At 60.4% G+C, this 27,740-nt stretch overlaps 3 protein-coding genes across 3 annotated transcripts; all 3 read right to left on the minus strand.

Moving 5' to 3' along the window:
• Nucleotides 1–4,575: 4,575 nt before the first annotated feature.
• LOC132330237 (maestro heat-like repeat-containing protein family member 6) lies at nucleotides 4,576–10,735 on the minus strand. The gene is made up of 14 exons (XM_059852309.1): nucleotides 10,621–10,735; nucleotides 10,206–10,270; nucleotides 9,775–10,092; nucleotides 9,058–9,306; nucleotides 8,647–8,840; nucleotides 8,427–8,564; nucleotides 8,026–8,149; nucleotides 7,761–7,898; nucleotides 7,384–7,560; nucleotides 7,101–7,256; nucleotides 6,841–6,942; nucleotides 6,521–6,623; nucleotides 6,218–6,274; nucleotides 4,576–5,164 (listed from the first exon to the last, which is right to left on the minus strand). The coding sequence occupies exons 1-14, from the start codon at nucleotides 10,733–10,735 to the stop codon at nucleotides 4,950–4,952; spliced, it is 2,151 nt and encodes a 716-aa protein (XP_059708292.1). The 3' UTR covers nucleotides 4,576–4,949.
• A 2,132-nt stretch (nucleotides 10,736–12,867) lies between these two features.
• Nucleotides 12,868–19,066, minus strand: LOC132330238 (maestro heat-like repeat-containing protein family member 6). The gene is made up of 14 exons (XM_059852310.1): nucleotides 18,952–19,066; nucleotides 18,512–18,576; nucleotides 18,081–18,398; nucleotides 17,364–17,612; nucleotides 16,953–17,146; nucleotides 16,733–16,870; nucleotides 16,330–16,453; nucleotides 16,065–16,202; nucleotides 15,688–15,864; nucleotides 15,405–15,560; nucleotides 15,145–15,246; nucleotides 14,825–14,927; nucleotides 14,510–14,566; nucleotides 12,868–13,456 (listed from the first exon to the last, which is right to left on the minus strand). Exons 1-14 carry the CDS (start codon nucleotides 19,064–19,066, stop codon nucleotides 13,242–13,244), a joined length of 2,151 nt encoding a protein of 716 aa, XP_059708293.1. The 3' UTR covers nucleotides 12,868–13,241.
• A 2,128-nt stretch (nucleotides 19,067–21,194) lies between these two features.
• Nucleotides 21,195–27,338, minus strand: LOC132330239 (maestro heat-like repeat-containing protein family member 6). Its single transcript, XM_059852311.1, has 15 exons — nucleotides 27,224–27,338; nucleotides 26,839–26,903; nucleotides 26,408–26,725; nucleotides 26,071–26,219; nucleotides 25,691–25,838; nucleotides 25,280–25,473; nucleotides 25,060–25,197; nucleotides 24,657–24,780; nucleotides 24,392–24,529; nucleotides 24,015–24,191; nucleotides 23,732–23,887; nucleotides 23,472–23,573; nucleotides 23,152–23,254; nucleotides 22,837–22,893; nucleotides 21,195–21,783 (listed from the first exon to the last, which is right to left on the minus strand). The coding sequence occupies exons 1-15, from the start codon at nucleotides 27,336–27,338 to the stop codon at nucleotides 21,569–21,571; spliced, it is 2,199 nt and encodes a 732-aa protein (XP_059708294.1). The 3' UTR covers nucleotides 21,195–21,568.
• Between the last annotated feature and the right edge of the window lie 402 nt (nucleotides 27,339–27,740).

Genomic DNA, 27,740 nt, shown 5'->3' on the forward strand with positions numbered 1-27,740 from the left:
CCCAGACACCTTGAAGGTGTATGCACCAATACATATCACCCAAAAAGAACCAGTACATATCTTCCTGCTCGTCACTTTTGTACTTGTACATTCTATTCTTTACTACCAACCCTTACATCCAATTTCTCTGCAGTTAGTTATTCAGACATCACTGGTATGATTAATAAAAACAGAAGTGGAATTGACAATGGCTAGATTAAAATGCCAACCCAACCATCAGAAGCTCTGAATTGCTGGAGATGCATTGACAGAAGTGTGCCAAGGCTTTGGGCACTGTTGCTTTTAATGTCATTATTTCAGTATCATACATGTACTGGCAGAACATTCACCTCCCAAACCTTACTACTGAAATAAGCCTACAATTTTTTACTTTTTTCTAAACTGTGAGCTGATTATGGATGGGTTATTTTCTTTTTTCTTCTATTGCTTTTGGCTAGCCAACTGAATGTACTTGATTTGTAGTGAGGCTGATTAATCCTAATTTTTAAAGCAGGCACAGCCTGCAGAGAGCTTGAATGGGTCTGAGAGACTTTCTGGACATGACCCATCAGTGGATTTTGGAAACACAGCTTCCAGTCTCCTGGGAATTTGTATCTTTCATTCAGATTTGGTCAAAATGAGACCAACTGCTTATTCTTACTCTATTCAGCTAATTTTGAATTTAATGAATCTGATCAGATTCTGTCAAAACATTTCTAATCAGCTTTAATAGAAATGACAAAACCTGTTTTTCTCAAAATTTTTGGTTATCATCAACAACCTTCATCTCTGCACACGCTTTATAGTACTGACAGTCTCAAAAACCATGGAAGAAAACTGTTCAAAAAGTAGAAACACTGGGGAGAAGTCACTGAGATCAACCTTCAGGTCAGCTGAAGAGGCCCCAGATGAGCAAAGGTCTCTGGTCTGGGGCCAGAGCTGACTCTAACAAGCAGTGTAGACATCCCCTTTATTAATGTCAATGATATTTACCTGCCTAAAGCTGTGACCACACTTACAGAGTCACACTGAGGTTCCCTTGAAAATCCAGGTTGTTATTTTATAATTAGCATAGTATATAGACACACTGGACAGCCCCAGGAATAGATTTAATTCAGCAGCTAAGCCTTGGCAGGCAGGATATACACCTTAAACACTCTAAAGCTGCTGCTGATTTAGTTCCTGTTCATTTTAGCATGGAAGAAGCTGACCACACATTTGTTTCATGGTGCTGCTGTATCCCCAGCAGGTTCTGCTCTTTCTTGGGGACATATTATCTATTTTTTAGGCTTCCTTTTTAAATATTTTTAATCAATATTTATATAAACCACAAATAATGTCTTCTGTCAGTACAAGATGGGCATCATATATTGAAGTATTCCCATCTCCTAAGGTCTCTAACAAAAATAAGGAGGTGCAAAACTGTTTCTACTTGAACTGTGCCATTTCATGCAGATGTAGACATTTAATGCTATCTGTTTGGGGTTTCCCCCACCTCCCCCAAATATAATATATTGTTTAATAGATTTCCATTTCTGTTATTTAAACAACCACAGAGCAATCAGGATATGCAGTGACACAAAAATAATATCATTAAGATAAAGTTAATTTGGACTGGATATGCCTGACATGAACATGCCATACTGGGAGACAAAAAATTCTGCTCTCCTCTTCCTTTTTTATCATTAAAGTGGCAGGCTGACACTTTGGGAAAGGGCCAAGACTAATGCACCTTTCTGCCAGTTAAAATTAGAAGAGAGGGTTTTGGCAGCAAATTAATATCCATCAGTGATTTTTGAAAAGTTTATTAAGAGATTAGGTATTATGAATTGATAAAAGAGCAATTTTGAAGTAAAAACCCACAGACTGGTTTGACAGCAAAGCAATAAAATATTTGTTTTAATGGTAGCAAAATAACTGTTACTTCAAGAAGTGGACTCAGTTTCTTTGCAATATTTATGTCTCTTACATCACCTATTCATAAAATACTTATAAATATTCAAATATGCAGACAATTTTTTCAGAAGAAGTTTCTTTTTTAATACCCATGTAGCTTGACTTTCATTGTTTGAAGATGAAATTGTGGGCTTTGGGGATAGCTTAGTTTAACTTTTATTTCTTTTCTAGGCAAGAACTCAGCCTAATATTTGTTTTTATTTCCTTTCCATCCAATATTCATACACACAGAGAATGTTTCTCAGTGCAAACATGGAGCACTGGCATTTACACCAGTGTGAGCTCAGGGGTGTGAGAGCAGCAAAGACACAAAGCTGCCCAAGCATCTCCTATGTAAGCAAACAGAATAATTTATTGTAATAGACTTAATTATTTTCCTTAAATTACATGGTAGGCTAAAAAAGTTTCTTTATGCTTTTAATAAATTTTTTGAAGATCATAAACTACTTTAAATGGTTAGGCTTAAATTTGGATTCTACTCAAATAAGTGAGATATTAAACAGCCCAGATAAGAAAAGCTGCAGCATGTTTTGTTTGATGAACTTGTCAGTTGTGTAGTAGGAAGAGGAAACATAAATAAAAAAGTTACAGAAAGTATATTTTCATGTTTAAAATAGTTGAAAAACAAGGACCAATATGGTATGTCCTAAACACCTGCAATTACCACCTGCTGTTTTCTTTCTTTTTTTTCTTTATTTGTGTGTGGACTATTTTGAAGTTCCCTTGTAAAAGAATTTGTTCAGTTCTCATTTCACCTTATGGCAGACAAGAATAAACTTGTGACCCATCTTGGTACAGGTATTGCTGATCCAGATTTTCAATTTCTGTTTTTTGTGCTCACTTAGAATTATATTGACAAAGTAAAGGTTTCTGGCCAAGTATGGATTGGATTTGGAGCCATGAGAGATGACTTTTAAAAACAGGAAATTTTTTTTGTCAAAAGCGCTTCAAAAGCTTGAAACTTAAATTTACATCCAAAGCTAACATGAACTGGAAGTATTAAATTAATCATCAAATAAATCAACTTTAGGTAATAAATTAAACTTTGTAAACTACTAATCAAAAGATCAAGATGAAATCTTGGCCTCTTTTTCCCCCAGTGACAAAATTCAGCGTCTGTGGAGGATTTCTGACTTATAAGCAGGTAGAACTAGAACTCCTCTCCAAAGCTCTGTTGGAAAGACAACTAAATGCCCTGGACAGTGATCCAATAGCATATTTCATATATTAGACCCTGCATAAAGAAATGGATATGATGTAAGAGAACTAATTTTCCTGGCTAAGGAATCTAACTGTAGAAGAATCTGACTGTAGAAGCCTGAAATACAGTTTAAGAAGCTGGAAGAAATACTATCTTTTTTTTCATGTTATTTTACTTGTAGATTTAAAAACCACTGCTCTGTCTTTGAAGCCCAGAGCTGGGCCATGCTATGCTTGACATTGATGTGTGGAGACACCTGAAGTAGTTCTGGAAGTGGACATGGTCAGGCTTGCTGATGCTGATGAGATGCTGCACCTGGCCTTCCTAACTAATGCAAGGGAAAAATAGAGTACTTAACCCTGGATGGACACAGCTTCTGGCACCCCAGCACTCGGTCTGCTTGGAGACAGAGGGAGTTCCTGAAGAAAGGTAGATTTCCATTGGGGTGCTTTCCATAGCAAGGGCTTTTGGGATGGGATTTAGTTACCTTGGTAAAGGGGACAAAGAGAGATAGAAAGATTCCATAATCTAGGCCTTCCCCTAAAGGCAGATGGTGGATTCCCAAGTTTTTCCTGACCAAAGTGTTTACCAAGAGCCTTCACAGCAGTCCCAGCCAATTTATTACTTATTGCAAACCACCTGAAAACAAGCTCAAAGATACAGAAGGTAAATTAAAATTCTGCTGAGAAACCTCAGACAGGTGCCTTGGGAAGTAATTTATCTGCTCTAATACTTTGTGAACGCTGTTTATGTAATTCTTGAAATCCATATGCACTGTGTATGTGATGTATTCATAAAAAACCAGCAACATGCTAAAAACCAGTAGGTGGAAATGCAGACCACTTAATCACCAGTCCTAGCCCTGGGCTGTCAGTTTTAGCTGAAAACAAAAAGACTATCACTGCCCATGGACTGCCTCTTCTTTTATGCAGTGAGTGCAACTTCCCAGGAAAAGAATGATAATAGGAGAGCAGAAGGGCAGTGTTTATAATTTCCTTCTACTAGGAAGCATTTGTAAGAAGTTACTGAAACCATAGAATTGAAGGAAGAAAGAATTTTACACTTATTTGTAGGTAACTACCTGCAGGTACAAGACGCTTGGCAGAAAAAGGAGGAAGATTGTATTAGAGGGAGAAATGCAATACAGGAGGCTGATAGCATCGGCTCAAAAGGAATCCCTCAGGGCGGGGTTCAGAGCATCCTCAAGCTGGCTCTTCTAAAAGCCAGGGTCCTTGTCCCCTTCAGCGTGCTCAGCACGACCTTTAACTCCCCCCACGGTGCTGTGCAGCTGGAGCAGCAGGACAGGGACCTTTGCAGCCGGAGCTGCCCTTGTTCCTCTCTGCCCCTGCACAGAAGGCAGCACGGAGGAGAACGGCAGCAGGGCCCTGCGTGTCCCCGGGCTCAGGCTTTGCGCCGCTTCGGCTCCACGGAGTCGCGGGTCAAGTGAAAAACTCAAACTGTTTATTAAGGGAAAGCCAAGGGAAGGGGTGAGCTGGGAGGCAAAGAAGGGGATGGGCAGGGCCTGAGGGCTGCAGGGAGGGAGCTGCCAACAGGGAGAGAGGTGGCAGGAGCTCCTGGAGCTTCCCACAGGCTCAGCTCTGAGCAGCAAGAGCTGTGCCTGGAGCTCCAGCTGGTCCATCCTGCTCTGCAGGTGCTCCCATCTTAGGGTTTTGGGAAACTGTTTATGAAGGGAAAGCGAAGCCAAGGGGTGAGCTGGGAAGTCAAAAAGGGGATGGGCAGGGCTTGAGGGCTGCAGGGAGGGAGCTGCCAACGGGGAGAGAGGTGGCAGGAGCTCCTGGAGCTTCCCACAGGCTCAGCTCTGAGCAGCAAGAGCTGTGCCTGGAGCTCCAGCTGGTCCATCCTGCTCTGCAGGTGCTCCCTTCTTCAACAGGAACTGGAAATCCCCGAAGGAGGCCGGAACATCTGATCCAGCAGACAAACCAAGTTCTGCAGATCTTCTTTCGAAGATCAGCTGAATCAGAATGCTGGTGCAGGACAGGCTCTCATCTCCTCTCAGGGCTTGAAGAGCTGGAAGAGAGCGGAACAGAGGCACGGTCAGAGGCCAGGTGGAGGGAATCCAAGGAAAGCCTCCTGGCAGGGCCATGCCAGCCGGCTCTTGCCATGGCCAGGAGGGAGCGGGAGACAAAGGCTTCGGCCGGAAGGTGCTCGCCACAGACCCCCCACGTGTCCCTTGCTGGGAACAAGTTCACAAGTGAATACTGTTAGAGTTGTCAGGGTCAATCTGAAACTGTCACAAGCTGTGTTCTTTAAATTGTTATTGAATGTTAAACCTTGAAGTTACCCCTTTCCCTCTTACACTGTATTTGTATCCCTTTCCATTGTGAACAAGTTCACAAGTGAATACTGTAAGAGTTGTTAGTGGTAATCCAAAACTGTAACAAGTTGTGTTCTTTAAATTGTTGTTGATCCTTGAAGTTACCCCTTTCAGTCTTCCCCTGTATTTGTATCCCTTTCCATCATACTCTGTATTTGTACCCCTTTCCGTCTTAGCCCGGAGTTGGATCCCTTTCCCTCAGAAACAACTTCCCCTGCTCCCAGAAGGACTTGCACCCAGGCTGAATTGTAATGACAGGCTGACGGTACTATATGAACCCTCTCAAAACACACTAACCAACACATAAACTGACTTGCACCCAGCAGAACCACACGAGGTCACCCACCAGTGACCAGAGCCAGATTCCGTCCTGCCACCATCATGTCAATAGCACCCAGGTTGGATGACAGCCCTAAGGTACGAGCCAACACTGTCTTGCAAAGGACTCTCGCCAGGACGGAAGCCCCAGCTCTGTCGAGAGACAAAGCTGCACTCCTGCTCCTCAGCCTCGTCCAGTGGGAGCAGCGGCGGTGTGCCCTCGGGTTCCCCACCCAGAGCGGTCTTTAATAAAGACCTTTCTAAAGGAGCTGGTCTCCTGGCCCTGTTTATCACATCCCTGACAGCTCTCGGGGCTCTGTCCCTGCCGCCCTCCGTCCGCACAGGGAGCAGAGCCCTCCGCAGCGCCGGGGCCGGGATGTGCAGCATCCCGCAGTGGTGCTCGCTGCCACGCGGCCGCCCTGACTCACCCTCAGTGAGGACCTGGAGCTCCTCCTTCTGCCCCGTCACGAGCACTCCGGCCAGCCCTGGCAAGACAGAGCCCGTGTCTGCCCCAGGCGGCACGGCTGCCCGACACGGGCGCTGCCGGCCCTGTGGCCGCACGCCCTCCTGGCCGGGCGGGGCTCCTGCCGGCCCCTGCCGCACGCTGTTGCCCGAGGGCACGGCTGCGGGCGGGCGGCTGCAGCGCCGAGGGCGGGCGGGGCTCCGGCGGCCGGGGCGCGGCTCCCACGGCCGGGCCGGGGGCAGGGAGGGGCGGCGGGCTCGCGGCTCACCGATGATCCTGACGGCCGCCCGTCGCACGGGCCGCTGCGGGCTCTGCAGGTACGGCAGGGCCCAGCGCAGGTGCTCGGCCGCTCGGCTCTCGTCCTGCAGCAGCTGCGGGGAGCACCGGCAGGGAAGGCTCGGCGCGGGCGAGCTCTGCCCCTCGGCCGGGCGCTCCCTGCGCCCAGCGCCGGCCGAGCCGGCCCGGGGCAGGGAGCAGCGTGAGGGGCGCAGGCCGGCGGGCCCGGGCGCGGCGCTGGGCAGGGCCGCCGCTGCCGGCCCCCCGCACCGAGCACCGGGGGCAGGGCTCGGGCTCCCGGGCTGTCCTTACCAGGCGCTCGGCGAACTTCATCCGCTGCTCCTTCCTCAGCAGCTCCTCGAGGTCCCTCCTCCTCAGGAAGCGTGCCGCACAAAGCAGGGCTTCGCCAGAGGCCTGGAGAGCGGCAGAGAGCCGCAGGTGGCACCTCAGGCCGGGGCACGGGAGCCGTGTCCCTGTGCCACGGCCAGGCGCGGCTGGAGCCCACCAGGTGCCGGGGCAGGAGGCGGCCGAGCTCCCTGCCAGCAATGCGGCAGCATCGCTCAAAACCTCACCTTGGACACGTGCAGGTTCTCATCGTGCCAACGCAAGAATAGAGGGAGCAGGCTCTGGCTCACGATTGTTGTGAGAGGATTTTCCCCCTCTTCCACCACCAGCTCCGTCACCTTGCCGAAGAGGCGAATGGAGAGCAGCTGCACGTGGCTGTTGTCCTGGAAGGAGAGCAAAAGTCCTAAGCACCAACTACTCCAGGCCCATAGGGGCAAAGCCCAAAACTGCACAGAGCACAAAGTTTCCAGGCAGCGTCCAGTGCCCTTGGCAGGGGGCATAGAGCCTTACATTCTCAAAGTGGGGCAGGAGAGGCTCAGCCAGCTTCAGGGCGGTGACGCTGGGTAGCACGAGGTCTTTGTCCTGGAGCACACGCGTCAGCACGCAGAGGGTCATGCCGACCATCTCTGCGTCCGGGTCGGCCAGCTGCTGCACCAGGTGTGGATACAGGCCGCGTATTCCTCTGCCCTGTGTGCAAGACGAGGCTGTGCTGTGAAGCCGTGAACGGCCGCAGCACCGCCAGCTGCTTGGGCCACTGGGGCAGCTGAAGCGGGAGGCAGGAGAGCTGGGAGCAGCTGCCTCTGCTGCCAAAGGCCGGCCAGGCCCAGAGGTCGGCCTTGCGCGGCCCCACGCTGCCAGCGGGGCTTCAGCCGCTGCCCCCTTCTCACCAGCGAGGGCTCCTTGCTGAGCACCACGAGGCCTCGGAGCGCCAGGCGCGGCCTGTCCCTGCACTCACTGGGCAGCTGCCTGGACAGCACCAGCAGGGCCCTGGGACCGTCTTTGCTCAAGTCCAGGCACGGCAGGAGCTGACAGGCACCGGAGGGCGGTGTCAGGGGAGCCGGCCGGCCGGAGCCCGGAGCCGCACAGGGCCGGGCCCAGGCGGCTGCAGCTACGAGAGGGCCGAGGGATGGCAGCGCTGGCCATCAGGCTCACCTCCACAAAGAAAGCCAGGGCAGGCAGAGGGCAGCGTGGCTGCTTCCCAACGAGCAGGCCGAGCAGGTGCGAGGCCATGCAGGGACAGAAGGATCGAAAGGGCATCGCGGCACAGCGCACCTCCCTGGCAGGGGAAAAAGGCACCAAGGCCCTGAGCCAGCGGGCAAACCCCTCCAGGGAGAGACTCGCAGAGGTCTGACCGTTCCCCAGCACTCTGCAAGGGCACATGGGCCCCTTGGGAGGCGGCTGCTCCTGGGCATCCTCCTCTGCCGGCCTTTTCCAGTCTGCTCGTCCCTCCCTCGGTGACAAGGCCCTCTCGCTTACAAGCCCGGGGACCGTGTGGGGCACTGCGGGCACAGGGCACAAATGCTGGCGGTGGTGGCAGGAGTAGGGCATCTCACCTGGCCAGCAGAGCCGCTGCATAGTGCTGAGTGTCGGCACAGAGCAGCTTCTGCCAGACCCGCATGTGCTCCAGATCTGCCAGCTTCCAGGCATATCCCACTCTGGAGAGCAGAGCCTTCATGGTCTGCGCTGCAAAGCTGTGTGCCGAGCAAAGGCCAGGTCACGCTGGGAGCGCTGGCCCTGGCCACGAGGGCGTGGGAAGGACGGGGCGACTGGCACCTGCTGGGGTTGCCGGGAAGGCCGTGTTCCTCCTGGCACGCTCTCCAGAAGCTCCGGGTCTCCGCGTCCTCTGCCGTCTGCTCTGTGATGGTGACAATTTGCAGGAGCAGAGCCACGAAGAGTTGGGGAGAGTGATTGGCAACAGCAGAATGCCACTCGGACATGGGGGCAATCCTCCACAGCACCAGGGTTGCCTGCAAGAGACAAAGCAGCCCGAGGCAGCGCTCAGTGCCAGGGTGTCCATGAGGCAGGGCCCGAGGGGAGACGCAGGGCTGCACCCGGCCTGCTGCCCCTGAGCCTGCCCCTAGGCCAGCTTTCAGGCCGGGCAGGGAGCAGCAGGCTGGGGAGAGCACGGAGAGCTGCTGGAGAGGCGACCTGGAGGGCGAGCAAAGGCCAGCTCCAGAAACTCACAGCCAGGCCAAAGACGGCCTCGTTGTCCCCGCAGCAGTAGAAGCCGCCGTACGGTGGCTTCTCCTCCAGGGCGGAGAGCAGCGCCGGAAGCACCTCCTCCACAGCCACTTCCGACGTGCCGATGGCTCTCCACATCAGCGCGGTGGCTCTGTGGGACCAGAGGTGCGCGTCAGCACCGTGCCCCATGCTGGGGCCGGGGGACAGAGCCCCGGTGCCCTGAGGGGCCGGCAGGGAGCATGGCAGCAGGCTCTGCAAACAGAGGGGCCCGAGGCTCCCACAGCTCTCCGCCTGTCTGGCAGACCCCGCGGGACAGGCTGTACAGGGCGAGGGGCCCTACGGGCCGCTGAGCGCCGCGCTCTCAAGGCACTTGTGCCCCGTACCTGTCACATGTCGGGGCACAGCTCAGGAGGCTCATCACCACCTGGGCAGGATGTTCCTCAGCCAGGCTCAGAATGGCCATTTGAAGCCCGGCGTCCACAGTGGCACAGGACGCGAGCCTCTCCAGGATGTCCCTGACCGTGGCCAGCACCTGGAGGAGGCGGCATGGGGAAGACTTGGAGTGCTGTCCAAGGGAGCAATGTGGCCAGCTTCCCCCAAGAAGTGCTTGCCTTCCCACCCCACTGTGATGGCCTCAAAGGCTGAGAGGGCCCTGCGGACGTAGCTTGAGGGGCCACGTGATCCTGGGAAGGCCTTCAGCCCTGGCCCCAGGCTGCTTACCTGCTGTGGAGAAACAGCAGCATTCTGGAAAATCTCCAGAGCTGGTGCAGGAGTCTCGGTCAGGGTGGGCATGGCCTCGGTCACTGGCATGCCCTGAGCCTGGGAGTCTGAGGGGGCCATGCCCTCGGTCAGGGCCATGTCGGCCTCCACCCTGCCCTCGGCCGTTGCCTGCTCAGAGGCCGCTGCCGGCTCCGAGGCCGCTGTGCTGGCAGCAGCCTCTGCCCGCAGCTCCTCGGGCCCGGAGTCGGGCTGGGCCGTGCCCTCGGTGCCGGTGCCGCGGGTCTGTCTGCGGGGCAGGCGCAGGAGCCTCCGCAGTGCCTGCAGCAGAAGGAAGGGCGGGAAGAGAGGGACGTTCCATGGTCTGCTCCAAGCGCGGGGCTGGGCCCAGCAGTGCCAGCAGGCCTGGCCCAGGTGGGGATGGCCACAGGTACCTTGGCTGCTCTGCGGAATGGGCCACGGGCGGGCTCCCGCTCCTGAGTCCGGTCCTTGGCTGCATCTGGCAAAGAGCAAGCACGGCCAGAGCTGAGGGGCCGCGGCAGAGGCCGGAGAACACTGCCCAGCCCTGGGCTCCCCAGGCAGGGACAGCCCCCCAGTGCCCAGGGGATGGAACCCAGCCATCGGGGAGGCAGCCCCGGCCCCTGTCCCATCCTGTCCGTGGGAACGTCCACAGGGATGGGATGGGATGGGATGGGATGGGATGGGATGGGATGGGATGGGATGGGATGGGATGGGATGGGATGGGATGGGATGGGATGGGATGGGATGGGATGGGATGGGATGGGATGGGATGGGACGGGGCCAGTCCGGCTACAGGATCCTGCCCTTTGGCCCAGCTCTGCCACTCACCGTCCTGCAGCGGCTGCAACTGCTCCGGCTCTGCAGGCTGCTGCTGCGCTGGGGCAGCTGCAGGGCCATTATTCCCCCGACGCCCCTTGAACAGGCGGATCACTCTGCTCGCCATCTCGCTGTCAGGCCTCGAGGGCACCTTTGACACAGATGCCTCACCAAAGCCCGAGTCAGCGAGTGCCGCAGTCCTGCCTTGCAGGCACCTGCGACAGAGGAGCGTCGGGAAGACCACAGCACAGCAAGTCCTGCGCTGTGTTCTGGAGGGCTCCTGCCACAATGACAGGAGGCTCCTGGTGAATGATGGATTTATCCGAGTCCCACGGCCTGGCCACGAGGGCACCGGCCGCAGGGATGGGAGATGCCTGGGAAAAGCTCCGGGTTGGCAAGGAACGAGCTGGCTGTGAGGGGGCTCCTCACAGCACCGCTCTGTCCCGTCCTCTCCCGTCGCGTGCACCGAGCACTGTGGCGTGGCAGTGGCTCCACCAGCGCCTATGTCAGCGCGTGTCACAAAGGGCTGCTCCGACACCCTGTCCCACTTGGTCCCTGGGTGAGCCTGCTGCAGCGTGTCACAAAGGGCCCTTGGCCACACTGCCACGTGCCCCTGGGCTGTCCCCTCTCCACCCAAGGTGCCCCAGGTTGGACAGAATCCAATGGCCCGGGTGTCTGACGCAGCCTTGGGCACACTAAGCCTGGCCAAGTGCTCAGGGAAGGGCTCTCCACGGTGCCCGGCCCGCACAGCCCAGCTCGGTGCCGGCCCTGGAGCAGAGCAGCTTCCAGCACGCAAGAGGCAAACGTGTCCTGCCAAGAGTTAAAACACACCAGAGAGGGAAGGTGGCATGAATGTGTGCATAAAGGCCTTGAAATCACAGCTCTCTGAGAGGCATTTGGGGCTCTCGGCCGGACAGAGATGATCCGGCTCTGTCCTCTGCTCAAAGCGGGGGAACACACCCTGCCGCTGGTGCTTGGCTTGGTCTCCTCAGGCCCAGGCAGATGCCAAAGCTGCTCTTCACAGCCTTCTCCCTTCCCACACCCCTCTGCCAAGTGCAAGTGGCCTCAAGGACGGAAAGGAGCGCAGGGAGCCAAAGGCACACAGCTCACTACCTCACTGGGGGCTGCTGGGGAAGCACTTTGCTTGAGAAGCAAGCCCCTCTCTTGCAAAGGCATTTCTCCAAATGCCTCCATGTCCCGGGACACAGCAACACACACCTAAGAAAGCCTGGCAAGGCTGAATTACTTCTGCCTCTGGCAGCACAGGCACTCCAGCTGGAGCTCATCTTCCTCGCCCCGAGTCTGTTTCCCTGTGTCCCTTGTGGTGCGCGGCCCCAGGCCCCCTATAAGCAAGAGCTGCCCGCTGCCTCCTCAGGTGCCTGAGCTCCTGCCTGCGCTCAGGGCAGCAAAACCAGGCTCTTCCCAGCCAGGGAGCAGAGCCCTATTCCCCCAGGAGGCTCTGGTCAGCCCCTGTCCCACTGTGCCCGCAGCCCTTCTCCTGCCCGCCCAGAACGCTCTTGGCACAGCAGAGCACAAGCTGGCCGCCTCTGGGCTCAGCAAACCCCAAACACAGGCGCAGCAAGACGCAGCAGCTGCTTTGCAGCCGTGCCCCAGAGAGATGGGAAGGGTCCCCTGCCTCTGGTCTCGCTTGCTTGGCTTTCTGACTGGCTCTGAGGCAGCAGGGGCTGTGATTGCTCCCTTGTGGGGAGAGCGGAGCCGCCGGAACCGCACCCAGTGCAGGCACTGCCTGACAGCGCTGCGGCCACTGGGACGGTCGCGCCCCCGAGTCTCAGCCACTCCCTGCTGCTGCTGCTGCTGCTGCTCCATTTGCTTTTAGGCACACCCAAAGCTCAGTGCTAGGCCACGCTGGTCTCTGGTTCTGCCCTCTTCCTGTCCCTGTGTAGGGATGGAGCATTGCTTTGCTTTCAGGAAGCTCTTTGTGAAACCTTCTGGCATCGCAAGCTCTTTTGGCCTCGGTGGATGCTTGCCATGGAATCCCTCAGGGTGGGGTTCAGAGCATCCTCAAGTTGGCTCTTCTAAAAGCCAGGGTCCTTGTCCCCTTCAGCGTGCTCAGCACGACCTTTAACTCCCCCCACGGTGCTGTGCAGCTGGAGCAGCAGGACAGGGACCTTTGCAGCCGGAGCTGCCCTTGTTCCTCTCTGCCCGTGCACAGAAGGCAGCACGGAGGAGAACGGCAGCAGGGCCCTGCGTGTCCCCGGGCTCAGGCTTTGCGCCGCTTCGGCTCCACGGAGTCGCGGGTCAAGTGAAAAACTCAAACTGTTTATTAAGGGAAAGCCAAGGGAAGGGGTGAGCTGGGAGGCAAAGAAGGAGATGGGCAGGGCCTGAGGGCTGCAGGGAGGGAGCTGCCAACAGGGAGAGAGGTGGCAGGAGCTCCTGGAGCTTCCCACAGGCTCAGCTCTGAGCAGCAAGAGCTGTGCCTGGAGCTCCAGCTGGTCCATCCTGCTCTGCAGGTGCTCCCATCTTAGGGTTTTGGGAAACTGTTTATGAAGGGAAAGCGAAGCCAAGGGGTGAGCTGGGAAGTCAAAAAGGGGATGGGCAGGGCTTGAGGGCTGCAGGGAGGGAGCTGCCAACGGGGAGAGAGGTGGCAGGAGCTCCTGGAGCTTCCCACAGGCTCAGCTCTGAGCAGCAAGAGCTGTGCCTGGAGCTCCAGCTGGTCCATCCTGCTCTGCAGGTGCTCCCTTCTTCAACAGGAACTGGAAATCCCCGAAGGAGGCCGGAACATCTGATCCAGCAGACAAACCAAGTTCTGCAGATCTTCTTTCGAAGATCAGCTGAATCAGAATGCTGGTGCAGGACAGGCTCTCATCTCCTCTCAGGGCTTGAAGAGCTGGAAGAGAGCGGAACAGAGGCACGGTCAGAGGCCAGGTGGAGGGAATCCAAGGAAAGCCTCCTGGCAGGGCCATGCCAGCCGGCTCTTGCCATGGCCAGGAGGGAGCGGGAGACAAAGGCTTCGGCCGGAAGGTGCTCGCCACAGACCCCCCACGTGTCCCTTGCTGGGAACAAGTTCACAAGTGAATACTGTTAGAGTTGTCAGGGTCAATCTGAAACTGTCGCAAGCTGTGTTCTTTAAATTGTTGTTGAATGTTAAACCTTGAAGTTACCCCTTTCCCTCTTACACTGTATTTGTTTCCCTTTCCATTGTGAACAAGTTCACAAGTGAATACTGTAAGAGTTGTTAGTGGTAATCCAAAACTGTAACAAGTTGTGTTCTTTAAATTGTTGTTGATCCTTGAAGTTACCCCTTTCAGTCTTCCCCTGTATTTGTATCCCTTTCCATCATACTCTGTATTTGTACCCCTTTCCGTCTTAGCCCGGAGTTGGATCCCTTTCCCTCAGAAACAACTTCCCCTGCTCCCAGAAGGACTTGCACCCAGGCTGAATTGTAATGACAGGCTGACGGTACTATATGAACCCTCTCAAAACACACTAACCAACACATAAACTGACTTGCACCCAGCAGAACCACACGAGGTCACCCACCAGTGACCAGAGCCAGATTCCGTCCTGCCACCATCATGTCAATAGCACCCAGGTTGGATGACAGCCCTAAGGTACGAGCCAACACTGTCTTGCAAAGGACTCTCGCCAGGACGGAAGCCCCAGCTCTGTCGAGAGACAAAGCTGCACTCCTGCTCCTCAGCCTCGTCCAGTGGGAGCAGCGGCGGTGTGCCCTCGGGTTCCCCATCCAGAGCGGTCTTTAATAAAGACCTTTCTAAAGGAGCTGGTCTCCTGGCCCTGTTTATCACATCCCTGACAGCTCTCGGGGCTCTGTCCCTGCCGCCCTCCGTCCGCACAGGGAGCAGAGCCCTCCGCAGCGCCGGGGCCGGGATGTGCAGCATCCCGCAGTGGTGCTCGCTGCCATGCGGCCGCCCTGACTCACCCTCAGTGAGGACCTGGAGCTCCTCCTTCTGCCCCGTCACGAGCACTCCGGCCAGCCCTGGCAAGACAGAGCCCGTGTCTGCCCCAGGCGGCACGGCTGCCCGACACGGGCGCTGCCGGCCCTGTGGCCGCACGCCCTCCTGGCCGGGCGGGGCTCCTGCCGGCCCCTGCCGCACGCTGTTGCCCGAGGGCACGGCTGCGGCCGGGCGGCGGCAGCGCCGAGGGCGGGCGGGGCTCCGGCAGCCGGGGCGCGGCTCCCACGGCCGGGGCAGCAGCCGGGCCGGGGGCAGGGAGGGGCGGCGGGCTCGCGGCTCACCGATGATCCTGACGGCCGCCCGTCGCACGGGCCGCTGCGGGCTCTGCAGGTACGGCAGGGCCCAGCGCAGGTGCTCGGCCGCTCGGCTCTCGTCCTGCAGCAGCTGCGGGGAGCACCGGCAGGGAAGGCTCGGCGCGGGCGAGCTCTGCCCCTCGGCCGGGCGCTCCCTGCGCCCAGCGCCGGCCGAGCCGGCCCGGGGCAGGGAGCAGCGTGAGGGGCGCAGGCCGGCGGGCCCGGGCGCGGCGCTGGGCAGGGCCGCCGCTGCCGGCCCCCCGCACCGAGCACCGGGGGCAGGGCTCGGGCTCCCGGGCTGTCCTTACCAGGCGCTCGGCGAACTTCATCCGCTGCTCCTTCCTCAGCAGCTCCTCGAGGTCCCTCCTCTTCAGGAGGCGTGCCGCACAAAGCAGGGCTTCGCCAGAGGCCTGGAGAGCGGCAGAGAGCCGCAGGTGGCACCTCAGGCCGGGGCACGGGAGCCGTGTCCCTGTGCCACGGCCAGGCGCGGCTGGAGCCCACCAGGTGCCGGGGCAGGAGGCGGCCGAGCTCCCTGCCAGCAATGCGGCAGCATCGCTCAAAACCTCACCTTGGACACGTGCAGGTTCTCATCGTGCCAACGCAAGAATAGAGGGAGCAGGCTCTGGCTCACGATTGTTGTGAGAGGATTTTCCCCCTCTTCCACCACCAGCTCCGTCACCTTGCCGAAGAGGCGAATGGAGAGCAGCTGCACGTGGCTGTTGTCCTGGAAGGAATGCAAAAGTCCTGAGCACCAACTACTCCAGGCCCATAGGGGCAAAGCCCAAAACTGCACAGAGCACAAAGTTTCCAGGCAGCGTCCAGTGCCCTTGGCAGGGGGCACAGAGCCTTACGTTCTCAAAGTGGGGCGGGAGGGGCTCAGCCAGCTTCAGGGCGGTGACGCTGGGTAGCACGAGGTCTTTGTCCTGGAGCACACGCGTCAGCACGCAGAGGGTCATGCCGACCATCTCTGCGTCTGGGTCGGCCAGCTGCTGCACCAGGTGTGGATACAGGCCGCGTATTCCTCTGCCCTGTGTGCAAGACGAGGCTGTGCTGTGAAGCCGTGAACGGCCGCAGCACCGCCAGCTGCTTGGGCCACTGGGGCAGCTGAAGCGGGAGGCAGGAGAGCTGGGAGCAGCTGCCTCTGCTGCCAAAGGCCGGCCAGGCCCAGAGGTCGGCCTTGCGCGGCCCCACGCTGCCAGCGGGGCTTCAGCCGCTGCCCCCTTCTCACCAGCGAGGGCTCCTTGCTGAGCACCACGAGGCCTCGGAGCGCCAGGCGCGGCCTGTCCCTGCACTCACTGGGCAGCTGCCTGGACAGCACCAGCAGGGCCCTGGGACCGTCTTTGCTCAAGTCCAGGCACGGCAGGAGCTGACAGGCACCGGAGGGCAGTGTCAGGGGAGCCGGCCGGCCGGAGCCCGGAGCCGCACAGGGCCGGGCCCAGGCGGCTGCAGCTACGAGAGGGCCGAGGGATGGCAGCGCTGGCCATCAGGCTCACCTCCACAAAGAAAGCCAGGGCAGGCAGAGGGCAGCGTGGCTGCTTCCCAACGAGCAGGCCGAGCAGGTGCGAGGCCATGCAGGGACAGAAGGATCGAAAGGGCATCGCGGCACAGCGCACCTCCCTGGCAGGGGAAAAAGGTACCAAGGCCCTGAGCCAGCGGGCAAACCCCTCCAGGGAGAGACTCGCAGAGGTCTGACCGTTCCCCAGCACTCTGCAAGGGCACATGGGCCCCCCTTGGGAGGCGGCTGCTCCTGGGCATCCTCCTCTGCCAGCCTTTTCCATTCTGCTCGGCCCTCCCTCGGTGACAAGGCCCTCTCGCTTACAAGCCCGGGGACCGTGTGGGGCACTGCGGGCACAGGGCACAAATGCTGGCGGTGGTGGCAGGAGTAGGGCATCTCACCTGGCCAGCAGAGCCGCTGCATAGTGCTGGGTGTCGGCACAGAGCAGCTTCTGCCAGACCCGCATGTGCTCCAGATCTGCCAGCTTCCAGGCATATCCCACTCTGGAGAGCAGAGCCTTCATGGTCTGCGCTGCAAAGCTGTGTGCCGAGCAAAGGCCAGGTCACGCTGGGAGCGCTGGCCCTGGCCACGAGGGCGTGGGAAGGACGGGGCGACTGGCACCTGCTGGGGTTGCCGGGAAGGCCGTGTTCCTCCTGGCACGCTCTCCAGAAGCTCCGGGTCTCCGCGTCCTCTGCCGTCTGCTCTGTGATGGTGACAATTTGCAGGAGCAGAGCCACGAAGAGTTGGGGAGAGTGATTGGCAACAGCAGAATGCCACTCGGACATGGGGGCAATCCTCCACAGCACCAGGGTTGCCTGCAAGAGACAAAGCAGCCCGAGGCAGCGCTCAGTGCCAGGGTGTCCATGAGGCAGGGCCCGAGGGGAGACGCAGGGCTGCACCCGGCCTGCTGCCCCTGAGCCTGCCCCTAGGCCAGCTTTCAGGCCGGGCAGGGAGCAGCAGGCTGGGGAGAGCACGGAGAGCTGCTGGAGAGGCGACCTGGAGGGCGAGCAAAGGCCAGCTCCAGAAACTCACAGCCAGGCCAAAGACGGCCTCGTTGTCCCCGCAGCAGTAGAAGCCGCCGTACGGTGGCTTCTCCTCCAGGGCGGAGAGCAGCGCCGGAAGCACCTCCTCCACAGCCACTTCCGACGTGCCGATGGCTCTCCACATCAGCGCGGTGGCTCTGTGGGACCAGAGGTGCGCGTCAGCACCGTGCCCCATGCTGGGGCCGGGGGACAGAGCCCCGGTGCCCTGAGGGGCCGGCAGGGAGCATGGCAGCAGGCTCTGCAAACAGAGGGGCCCGAGGCTCCCACAGCTCTCCGCCTGTCTGGCAGACCCCGCGGGACAGGCTGTACAGGGCGAGGGGCCCTACGGGCCGCTGAGCACCGCGCTCTCAAGGCACTTGTGCCCCGTACCTGTCACATGTCGGGGCACAGCGCAGGAGGCTCATCACCACCTGGGCAGGTTGTTCCTCAGCCAGGCTCAGAATCTCCATTTTCAGCCCAGCGTCCACAGTGGCACAGGACGCGAGCCTCTCCAGGATGTCCCTGACCGTGGCCAGCACCTGGAGGAGGCGGCATGGGGAAGACTTGGAGTGCTGTCCAAGGGAGCAACGTGGCCAGCTTCCCCCAAGAAGTGCTTGCCTTCCCACCCCACTGTGATGGCCTCAAAGGCTGAGAGGGCCCTGCGGACGTAGCTTGAGGGGCCACGTGATCCTGGGAAGGCCTTCAGCCCTGGCCCCAGGCTGCTTACCTGCTGTGGAGAAACAGCAGCATTCTGGAAAATCTCCAGAGCTGGTGCAGGAGTCTCGGTCAGGGTGGGCATGGCCTCGGTCACTGGCATGCCCTGAGCCTGGGAGTCTGAGGGGGCCATGCCCTCGGTCAGGGCCATGTCGGCCTCCACCCTGCCCTCGGCCGTTGCCTGCTCAGAGGCCGCTGCCGGCTCCGAGGCCGCTGTGCTGGCAGCAGCCTCTGCCCGCAGCTCCTCGGGCCCGGAGTCGGGCTGGGCCGTGCCCTCGGTGGCGGTGCCGCGGGTCTGTCTGCGGGGCAGGCGCAGGAGCCTCCGCAGTGCCTGCAGCAGAAGGAAGGGCGGGAAGAGAGGGACGTTCCATGGTCTGCTCCAAGCGCGGGGCTGGGCCCAGCAGTGCCAGCAGGCCCGGCCCAGGTGGGGATGGCCACAGGTACCTTGGCTGCTCTGCGGAATGGGCCACGGGCGGGCTCCCGCTCCTGAGTCCGGTCCTTGGCTGCATCTGGCAAAGAGCAAGCACGGCCAGAGCTGAGGGGCCGCGGCAGAGGCCGGAGAACACAGCCCAGCCCTGGGCTCCCCAGGCAGGGACAGCCCCCCAGTGCCCAGGGGATGGAACCCGGCCATCGGGGAGGCAGCCCCGGCCCCTGTCCCATCCTGTCCGTGGGAACGTCCACAGGGATGGGATGGGATGGGATGGGATGGGATGGGATGGGATGGGATGGGATGGGATGGGATGGGATGGGATGGGATGGGATGGGATGGGATGGGATGGGATGGGATGGGACGGGATGGGATGGGATGGGATGGGATGGGATGGGATGGGACGGGGCCAGTCCGGCTACAGGATCCTGCCCTTTGGCCCAGCTCTGCCACTCACCGTCCTGCAGCGGCTGCAACTGCTCCGGCTCTGCAGGCTGCTGCTGCGCTGGGGCAGCTGCAGGGCCATTATTCCCCCGACGCCCCTTGAACAGGCGGATCACTCTGCTCGCCATCTCGCTGTCAGGCCTCGAGGGCACCTTTGACACAGATGCCTCACCAAAGCCCGAGTCAGCGAGTGCCGCAGTCCTGCCTTGCAGGCACCTGCGACAGAGGAGCGTCGGGAAGACCACAGCACAGCAAGTCCTGCGCTGTGTTCTGGAGGGCTCCTGCCACAATGACAGGAGGCTCCTGGTGATTGATGGATGTCACCGAGTCCCACGGCCTGGCCACGAGGGCACCGGCCGCAGGAGGAACGCCTCGGAAAAGCTCCGGGTCGGCAAGGATCGAGCTGGCTGTGAGGGGGCTCCTCACAGCACCGCTCTGTCCCGTCCTCTCCCGTCGCGTGCACCGAGCACTGTGGCGTGGCAGTGGCTCCACCAGCGCCTATGTCAGCGCGTGTCACAAAGGGCTGCTCCAACACCCTGTCCCACTTGGTCCCTGGGTGAGCCTGCTGCAGCGTGTCACAAAGGGCCCTTGGCCACACTGCCACGTGCCCCTGGGCTGTCCCCTCTCCACCCAAGGTGCCCCAGGTTGGACAGAATCCAATGGCCCGGGTGTCTGACGCAGCCTTGGGCACACTAAGCCTGGCCAAGTGCTCAGGGAAGGGCTCTCCACGGTGCCCGGCCCGCACAGCCCAGCTCGGTGCCGGCCCTGGAGCAGAGCAGCTTCCAGCACGCAAGAGGCAAACGTGTCCTGCCAAGAGTTAAAACACACCAGAGAGGGAAGGTGGCATGAATGTGTGCATAAAGGCCTTGAAATCACAGCTCTCTGAGAGGCATTTGGGGCTCTCGGCCCGACAGAGATGATCCGGCTCTGTCCTCTGCTCAAAGCGGGGGAACACACCCTGCCGCTGGTGCTTGGCTTGGTCTCCTCAGGCCCAGGCAGATGCCAAAGCTGCTCTTCACAGCCTTCTCCCTTCCCACACCCCTCTGCCAAGTGCAAGTGGCCTCAAGGACGGAAAGGAGCGCAGGGAGCCAAAGGCACACAGCTCACTACCTCACTGGGGGCTGCTGGGGAAGCACTTTGCTTGAGAAGCAAGCCCCTCTCTTGCAAAGGCATTTCTCCAAATGCCTCCATGTCCCGGGACACACCAACACACACCTAAGAAAGCCTGGCAAGGCTGAATTACTTCTGCCTCTGGCAGCACAGGCACTCCAGCTGGAGCTCATCTTCCTCGCCCCGAGTCTGTTTCCCTGTGTCCCTTGTGGTGCGCGGCCCCAGGCCCCCTATAAGCAAGAGCTGCCCGCTGCCTCCTCAGGTGCCTGAGCTCCTGCCCGCGCTCAGGGCAGCAAAACCAGGCTCTTCCCAGCCAGGGAGCAGAGCCCTATTCCCCCAGGAGGCTCTGGTCAGCCCCTGTCCCACTGTGCCCGCAGCCCTTCTCCTGCCCGCCCAGAACGCTCTTGGCACAGCAGAGCACAAGCTGGCCGCCTCTGGGCTCAGCACACCCCAAACACAGGCGCAGCAAGACGCAGCAGCTGCTTTGCAGCCGTGCCCCAGAGAGATGGGAAGGGTCCCCTGCCTCTGGTCTCGCTTGCTTGGCTCTCTGACTGGCTCTGAGGCAGCAGGGGCTGCGATTGCTCCCTTGTGGGGAGAGCGGAGCCGCCGGAACCGCACCCAGTGCAGGCACTGCCTGACAGCGCTGCGGCCACTGGGACGGTCGCGCCCCCGAGTCTCAGCCACTCCCTGCTGCTGCTGCTGCTGCTGCTCCATTTGCTTTTAGGCACACCCAAAGCTCAGTGCTAGGCCACGCTGGTCTCTGGTTCTGCCCTCTTCCTGTCCCTGTGTAGGGATGGAGCATTGCTTTGCTTTCAGGAAGCTCTTTGTGAAACCTTCTGGCATCGCAAGCTCTTTTGGCCTCGGTGGATGCTTGCCATGGAATCCCTCAGGGCGGGGTTCAGAGCATCCTCAAGCTGGCTCTTCTAAAAGCCAGGGTCCTTGTCCCCTTCAGCGTGCTCAGCACGACCTTTAACTCCCCCCACGGTGCTGTGCAGCTGGAGCAGCAGGACAGGGACCTTTGCAGCCGGAGCTGCCCTTGTTCCTCTCTGCCCCTGCACAGAAGGCAGCACGGAGGAGAACGGCAGCAGGGCCCTGCGTGTCCCTGGGCTCAGGCTTTGCGCCGCTTCGGCTCCACGGAGTCACGGGTCAAGTGAAAAACTCAAACTGTTTATTAAGGGAAAGCCAAGGGAAGGGGTGAGCTGGGAGGTAAAGAAGGGGATGGGCAGGGCCTGAGGGCTGCAGGGAGGGAGCTGCCAACAGGGAGAGAGGTGGCAGGAGCTCCTGGAGCTTCCCACAGGCTCAGCTCTGAGCGGCAAGAGCTGTGCCTGGAGCTCCAGCTGGTCCATCCTGCTCTGCAGGTGCTCCCATCTTAGGGTTTTGGGAAACTGTTTATGAAGGGAAAGCGAAGCCAAGGGGTGAGCTGGGAAGTCAAAAAGGGGATGGGCAGGGCTTGAGGGCTGCAGGGAGGGAGCTGCCAACGGGGAGAGAGGTGGCAGGAGCTCCTGGAGCTTCCCACAGGCTCAGCTCTGAGCAGCAAGAGCTGTGCCTGGAGCTCCAGCTGGTCCATCCTGCTCTGCAGGTGCTCCCTTCTTCAACAGGAACTGGAAATCCCCGAAGGAGGCCGGAACATCTGATCCAGCAGACAAACCAAGTTCTGCAGATCTTCTTTCGAAGATCAGCTGAATCAGAATGCTGGTGCAGGACAGGCTCTCATCTCCTCTCAGGGCTTGAAGAGCTGGAAGAGAGCGGAACAGAGGCACGGTCAGAGGCCAGGTGGAGGGAATCCAAGGAAAGCCTCCTGGCAGGGCCATGCCAGCCGGCTCTTGCCATGGCCAGGAGGGAGCGGGAGACAAAGGCTTCGGCCGGAAGGTGCTCGCCACAGACCCCCCACGTGTCCCTTGCTGGGAACAAGTTCACAAGTGAATACTGTTAGAGTTGTCAGGGTCAATCTGAAACTGTCACAAGCTGTGTTCTTTAAATTGTTGTTGAATGTTAAACCTTGAAGTTACCCCTTTCCCTCTTACACTGTATTTGTATCCCTTTCCATTGTGAACAAGTTCACAAGTGAATACTGTAAGAGTTGTTAGTGGTAATCCAAAACTGTAACAAGTTGTGTTCTTTAAATTGTTGTTGATCCTTGAAGTTACCCCTTTCAGTCTTCCCCTGTATTTGTATCCCTTTCCATCATACTCTGTATTTGTACCCCTTTCCGTCTTAGCCCGGAGTTGGATCCCTTTCCCTCAGAAACAACTTCCCCTGCTCCCAGAAGGACTTGCACCCAGGCTGAATTGTAATGACAGGCTGACGGTACTATATGAACCCTCTCAAAACACACTAACCAACACATAAACTGACTTGCACCCAGCAGAACCACACGAGGTCACCCACCAGTGACCAGAGCCAGATTCCGTCCTGCCACCATCATGTCAATAGCACCCAGGTTGGATGACAGCCCTAAGGTACGAGCCAACACTGTCTTGCAAAGGACTCTCGCCAGGACGGAAGCCCCAGCTCTGTCGAGAGACAAAGCTGCACTCCTGCTCCTCAGCCTCGTCCAGTGGGAGCAGCGGCGGTGTGCCCTCAGGTTCCCCACCCAGAGCGGTCTTTAATAAAGACCTTTCTAAAGGAGCTGGTCTCCTGGCCCTGTTTATCACATCCCTGACAGCTCTCGGGGCTCTGTCCCTGCCGCCCTCCGTCCGCACAGGGAGCAGAGCCCTCCGCAGCGCCGGGGCCGGGATGTGCAGCCTCCCGCAGTGGTGCTCGCTGCCATGCGGCCGCCCTGACTCACCCTCAGTGAGGACCTGGAGCTCCTCCTTCTGCCCCGTCACGAGCACTCCGGCCAGCCCTGGCAAGACAGAGCCCGTGTCTGCCCCAGGCGGCACGGCTGCCCGACACGGGCGCTGCCGGCCCTGTGGCCGCACGCCCTCCTGGCCGGGCGGGGCTCCTGCCGGCCCCTGCCGCACGCTGTTGCCCGAGGGCACGGCTGCGGCCGGGCGGCGGCAGCGCCGAGGGCGGGCGGGGCTCCGGCGGCCGGGGCGCGGCTCCCACGGCCGGGGCAGCAGCCGGGCCGGGGGCAGGGAGGGGCGGCGGGCTCGCGGCTCACCGATGATCCTGACGGCCGCCCGTCGCACGGGCCGCTGCGGGCTCTGCAGGTACGGCAGGGCCCAGCGCAGGTGCTCGGCCGCTCGGCTCTCGTCCTGCAGCAGCTGCGGGGAGCACCGGCAGGGAAGGCTCGGCGCGGGCGAGCTCTGCCCCTCGGCCGGGCGCTCCCTGCGCCCAGCGCCGGCCGAGCCGGCCCGGGGCAGGGAGCAGCGTGAGGGGCGCAGGCCGGCGGGCCCGGGCGCGGCGCTGGGCAGGGCCGCCGCTGCCGGCCCCCCGCACCGAGCACCGGGGGCAGGGCTCGGGCTCCCGGGCTGTCCTTACCAGGCGCTCGGCGAACTTCATCCGCTGCTCCTTCCTCAGCAGCTCCTCGAGGTCCCTCCTCCTCAGGAAGCGTGCCGCATAAAGCAGGGCTTCGCCAGAGGCCTGGAGAGCGGCAGAGAGCCGCAGGTGGCACCTCAGGCTGGGGCACGGGAGCCGTGTCCCTGTGCCACGGCCAGGCGCGGCTGGAGCCCGCCAGGTGCCGGGACAGGAGGCGGCCGAGCTCCCTGCCAGCAATGCGGCAGCATCGCTCAAAACCTCACCTTGGACACGTGCAGGTTCTCATCGTGCCAACGCAAGAATAGAGGGAGCAGGCTCTGGCTCACGATTGTTGTGAGAGGATTTTCCCCCTCTTCCACCACCAGCTCCGTCACCTTGCCGAAGAGGCGAATGGAGAGCAGCTGCACGTGGCTGTTGTCCTGGAAGGAGAGCAAAAGTCCTAAGCACCAACTACTCCAGGCCCATAGGGGCAAAGCCCAAAACTGCACAGAGCACAAAGTTTCCAGGCAGCGTCCAGTGCCCTTGGCAGGGGGCACAGAGCCTTACATTCTCAAAGTGGGGCGGGAGGGGCTCAGCCAGCTTCAGGGCGATGACGCTGGGTAGCACGAGGTCTTTGTCCTGGAGCACACGCGTCAGCACGCAGAGGGTCATGCCGACCATCTCTGCGTCTGGGTCGGCCAGCTGCTGCACCAGGTGTGGATACAGGCCGCGTATTCCTCTGCCCTGTGTGCAAGACGAGGCTGTGCTGTGAAGCCGTGAACGGCCGCAGCACCGCCAGCTGCTTGGGCCACTGGGGCAGCTGAAGCGGGAGGCAGGAGAGCTGGGAGCAGCTGCCTCTGCTGCCAAAGGCCGGCCTGGCCCAGAGGTCGGCCTTGCGCGGCCCCACGCTGCCAGCGGGGCTTCAGCCGCTGCCCCCTTCTCACCAGCGAGGGCTCCTTGCTGAGCACCACGAGGCCTCGGAGCGCCAGGCGCGGCCTGTCCCTGCACTCACTGGGCAGCTGCCTGGACAGCACCAGCAGGGCCCTGGGGCCGTCTTTGCTCAAGTCCAGGCACGGCAGGAGCTGACAGGCACCGGAGGGCAGTGTCAGGGGAGCCGGCCGGCCGGAGCCCGGAGCCGCACAGGGCCGGGCCCAGGCGGCTGCAGCTACGAGAGGGCCGAGGGATGGCAGCGCTGGCCATCAGGCTCACCTCCACAAAGAAAGCCAGGGCAGGCAGAGGGCAGCGTGGCTGCTTCCCAACGAGCAGGCCGAGCAGGTGCGAGGCCATGCAGGGACAGAAGGATCGAAAGGGCATCGCGGCACAGCGCACCTCCCTGGCAGGGGAAAAAGGTACCAAGGCCCTGAGCCAGCGGGCAAACCCCTCCAGGGAGAGACTCGCAGAGGTCTGACCGTTCCCCAGCACTCTGCAAGGGCACATGGGCCCCCCTTGGGAGGCGGCTGCTCCTGGGCATCCTCCTCTGCCGGCCTTTTCCAGTCTGCTCGTCCCTCCCTCGGTGACAAGGCCCTCTCGCTTACAAGCCCGGGGACCGTGTGGGGCACTGCGGGCACAGGGCACAAATGCTGGCGGTGGTGGCAGGAGTAGGGCATCTCACCTGGCCAGCAGAGCCGCTGCATAGTGCTGGGTGTCGGCACAGAGCAGCTTCTGCCAGACCCGCATGTGCTCCAGATCTGCCAGCTTCCAGGCATATCCCACTCTGGAGAGCAGAGCCTTCATGGTCTGCGCTGCAAAACTGTGTGCCGAGCAAAGGCCAGGTCACGCTGGGAGCGCTGGCCCTGGCCACGAGGGCGTGGGAAGGACGGGGCGACTGGCACCTGCTGGGGTTGCCGGGAAGGCCGTGTTCCTCCTGGCACGCTCTCCAGAAGCTCCGGGTCTCCGCGTCCTCTGCCGTCTGCTCTGTCATGGTGACAATTTGCAGGAGCAGAGCCACGAAGAGTTGGGGAGAGTGATTGGCAACAGCAGAATGCCACTCGGACATGGGGGCAATCCTCCACAGCACCAGGGTTGCCTGCAAGAGACAAAGCAGCCCGAGGCAGCGCTCAGTGCCAGGGTGTCCATGAGGCAGGGCCCGAGGGGAGACGCAGGGCTGCACCCGGCCTGCTGCCCCTGAGCCTGCCCCTAGGCCAGCTTTCAGGCCGGGCAGGGAGCTGCAGGCTGGGGAGAGCACGGAGAGCTGCTGGAGAGGCGACCTGGAGGGCGAGCAAAGGCCAGCTCCAGAAACTCACAGCCAGGCCAAAGACGGCCTCGTTGTCCCCGCAGCAGTAGAAGCCGCCGTACGGTGGCTCCTCCTCCAGGGCGGAGAGCAGCGCCGGAAGCACCTCCTCCACAGCCACTTCCGACGTGCCGATGGCTCTCCACATCAGCGCCGTGGCTCTGTGGGACCAGAGGTGCGCGTCAGCACCGTGCCCCATGCTGGGGCCGGGGGACAGAGCCCCGGTGCCCTGAGGGGCCGGCAGGGAGCATGGCAGCAGGCTCTGCAAACAGAGGGGCCCGAGGCTCCCACAGCTCTCCGCCTGTCTGGCAGACCCCGCGGGACAGGCTGTACAGGGCGAGGGGCCCTATGGGCCGCTGAGCACCGCGCTCTCAAGGCACTTGTGCCCCGTACCTGTCACATGTTGGGGCACAGCTGAGGAGGCTCATCGCCACCTGGGCAGGATGTTCCTCAGCCAGGCTCAGAATCTCCATTTTCAGCCCAGCGTCCACAGTGGCACAGGACGCGAGCCTCTCCAGGATGTCCCTGACCGTGGCCAGCACCTGGAGGAGGCGGCATGGGGAAGACTTGGAGTGCTGTCCAAGGGAGCAACGTGGCCAGCTTCCCCCAAGAAGTGCTTGCCTTCCCACCCCACTGTGATGGCCTCAAAGGATGAGAGGGCCCAGCGGACGTAGCTTGAGGGGCCACGTGATCCTGGGAAGGCCTTCAGCCCTGGCCCCAGGCTGCTTACCTGCTGTGGAGAAACAGCAGCATTCTGGAAAATCTCCAGAGCTGGTGCAGGAGTCTCGGTCAGGGTGGGCATGGCCTCGGTCGCTGGCATGCCCTGAGCCTGGGAGTCTGAGGGGGCCATGCCCTCGGTCAGGGCCATGTCGGCCTCCACCCTGCCCTCGGCCGTTGCCTGCTCAGAGGCCGCTGCCGGCTCCGAGGCCGCTGTGCTGGCAGCAGCCTCTGCCCGCAGCTCCTCGGGCCCGGAGTCGGGCTGGGCCGTGCCCTCGGTGGCGGTGCCGCGGGTCTGTCTGCGGGGCAGGCGCAGGAGCCTCCGCAGTGCCTGCAGCAGAAGGAAGGGCGGGAAGAGAGGGACGTTCCATGGTCTGCTCCAAGCGCGGGGCTGGGCCCAGCAGTGCCAGCAGGCCTGGCCCAGGTGGGGATGGCCACAGGTACCTTGGCTGCTCTGCGGAATGGGCCACGGGCGGGCTCCCGCTCCTGAGTCCGGTCCTTGGCTGCATCTGGCAAAGAGCAAGCACGGCCAGAGCTGAGGGGCCGCGGCAGAGGCCGGAGAACACAGCCCAGCCCTGGGCTCCCCAGGCAGGGACAGCCCCCCAGTGCCCAGGGGATGGAACCCAGCCATCGGGGAGGCAGCCCCAGCCCCTGTCCCATCCTGTCCGTGGGAACGTCCACAGGGATGGGATGGGATGGGATGGGATGGGATGGGATGGGATGGGATGGGATGGGATGGGATGGGATGGGATGGGATGGGATGGGATGGGATGGGACGGGGCCAGTCCGGCTACAGGATCCTGCCCTTTGGCCCAGCTCTGCCACTCACCGTCCTGCAGCGGCTGCAACTGCTCCGGCTCTGCAGGCTGCTGCTGCGCTGGGGCAGCTGCAGGGCCATTATTCCCCCGACGCCCCTTGAACAGGCGGATCACTCTGCTCGCCATCTCGCTGTCAGGCCTCGAGGGCACCTTTGACACAGATGCCTCACCAAAGCCCGAGTCAGCGAGTGCCGCAGTCCTGCCTTGCAGGCACCTGCGACAGAGGAGCGTCGGGAAGGCCACAGCACAGCAAGTCCTGCGCTGTGTTCTGGAGGGCTCCTGCCACAATGACAGGAGGCTCCTGGTGATGGATGGATGTCACCGAGTCCCACGGCCTGGCCACGAGGGCACCGGCCGCAGGGATGGGAGATGCCTGGGAAAAGCTCCGGGTTGGCAAGGATCGAGCCGGCTGTGCGGGGGCTCCTCACAGCACCGCTCTGTCCCGTCCTCTCCCGTCGCGTGCACCGAGCACTGTGGCGTGGCAGTGGCTCCACCAGCGCCTATGTCAGCGCGTGTCACAAAGGGCTG

The sequence above is a fragment of the Haemorhous mexicanus genome, chromosome 8 (genome assembly GCF_027477595.1).
Source record: "Haemorhous mexicanus isolate bHaeMex1 chromosome 8, bHaeMex1.pri, whole genome shotgun sequence".
Classification (NCBI taxonomy): domain Eukaryota; kingdom Metazoa; phylum Chordata; class Aves; order Passeriformes; family Fringillidae; genus Haemorhous; species Haemorhous mexicanus.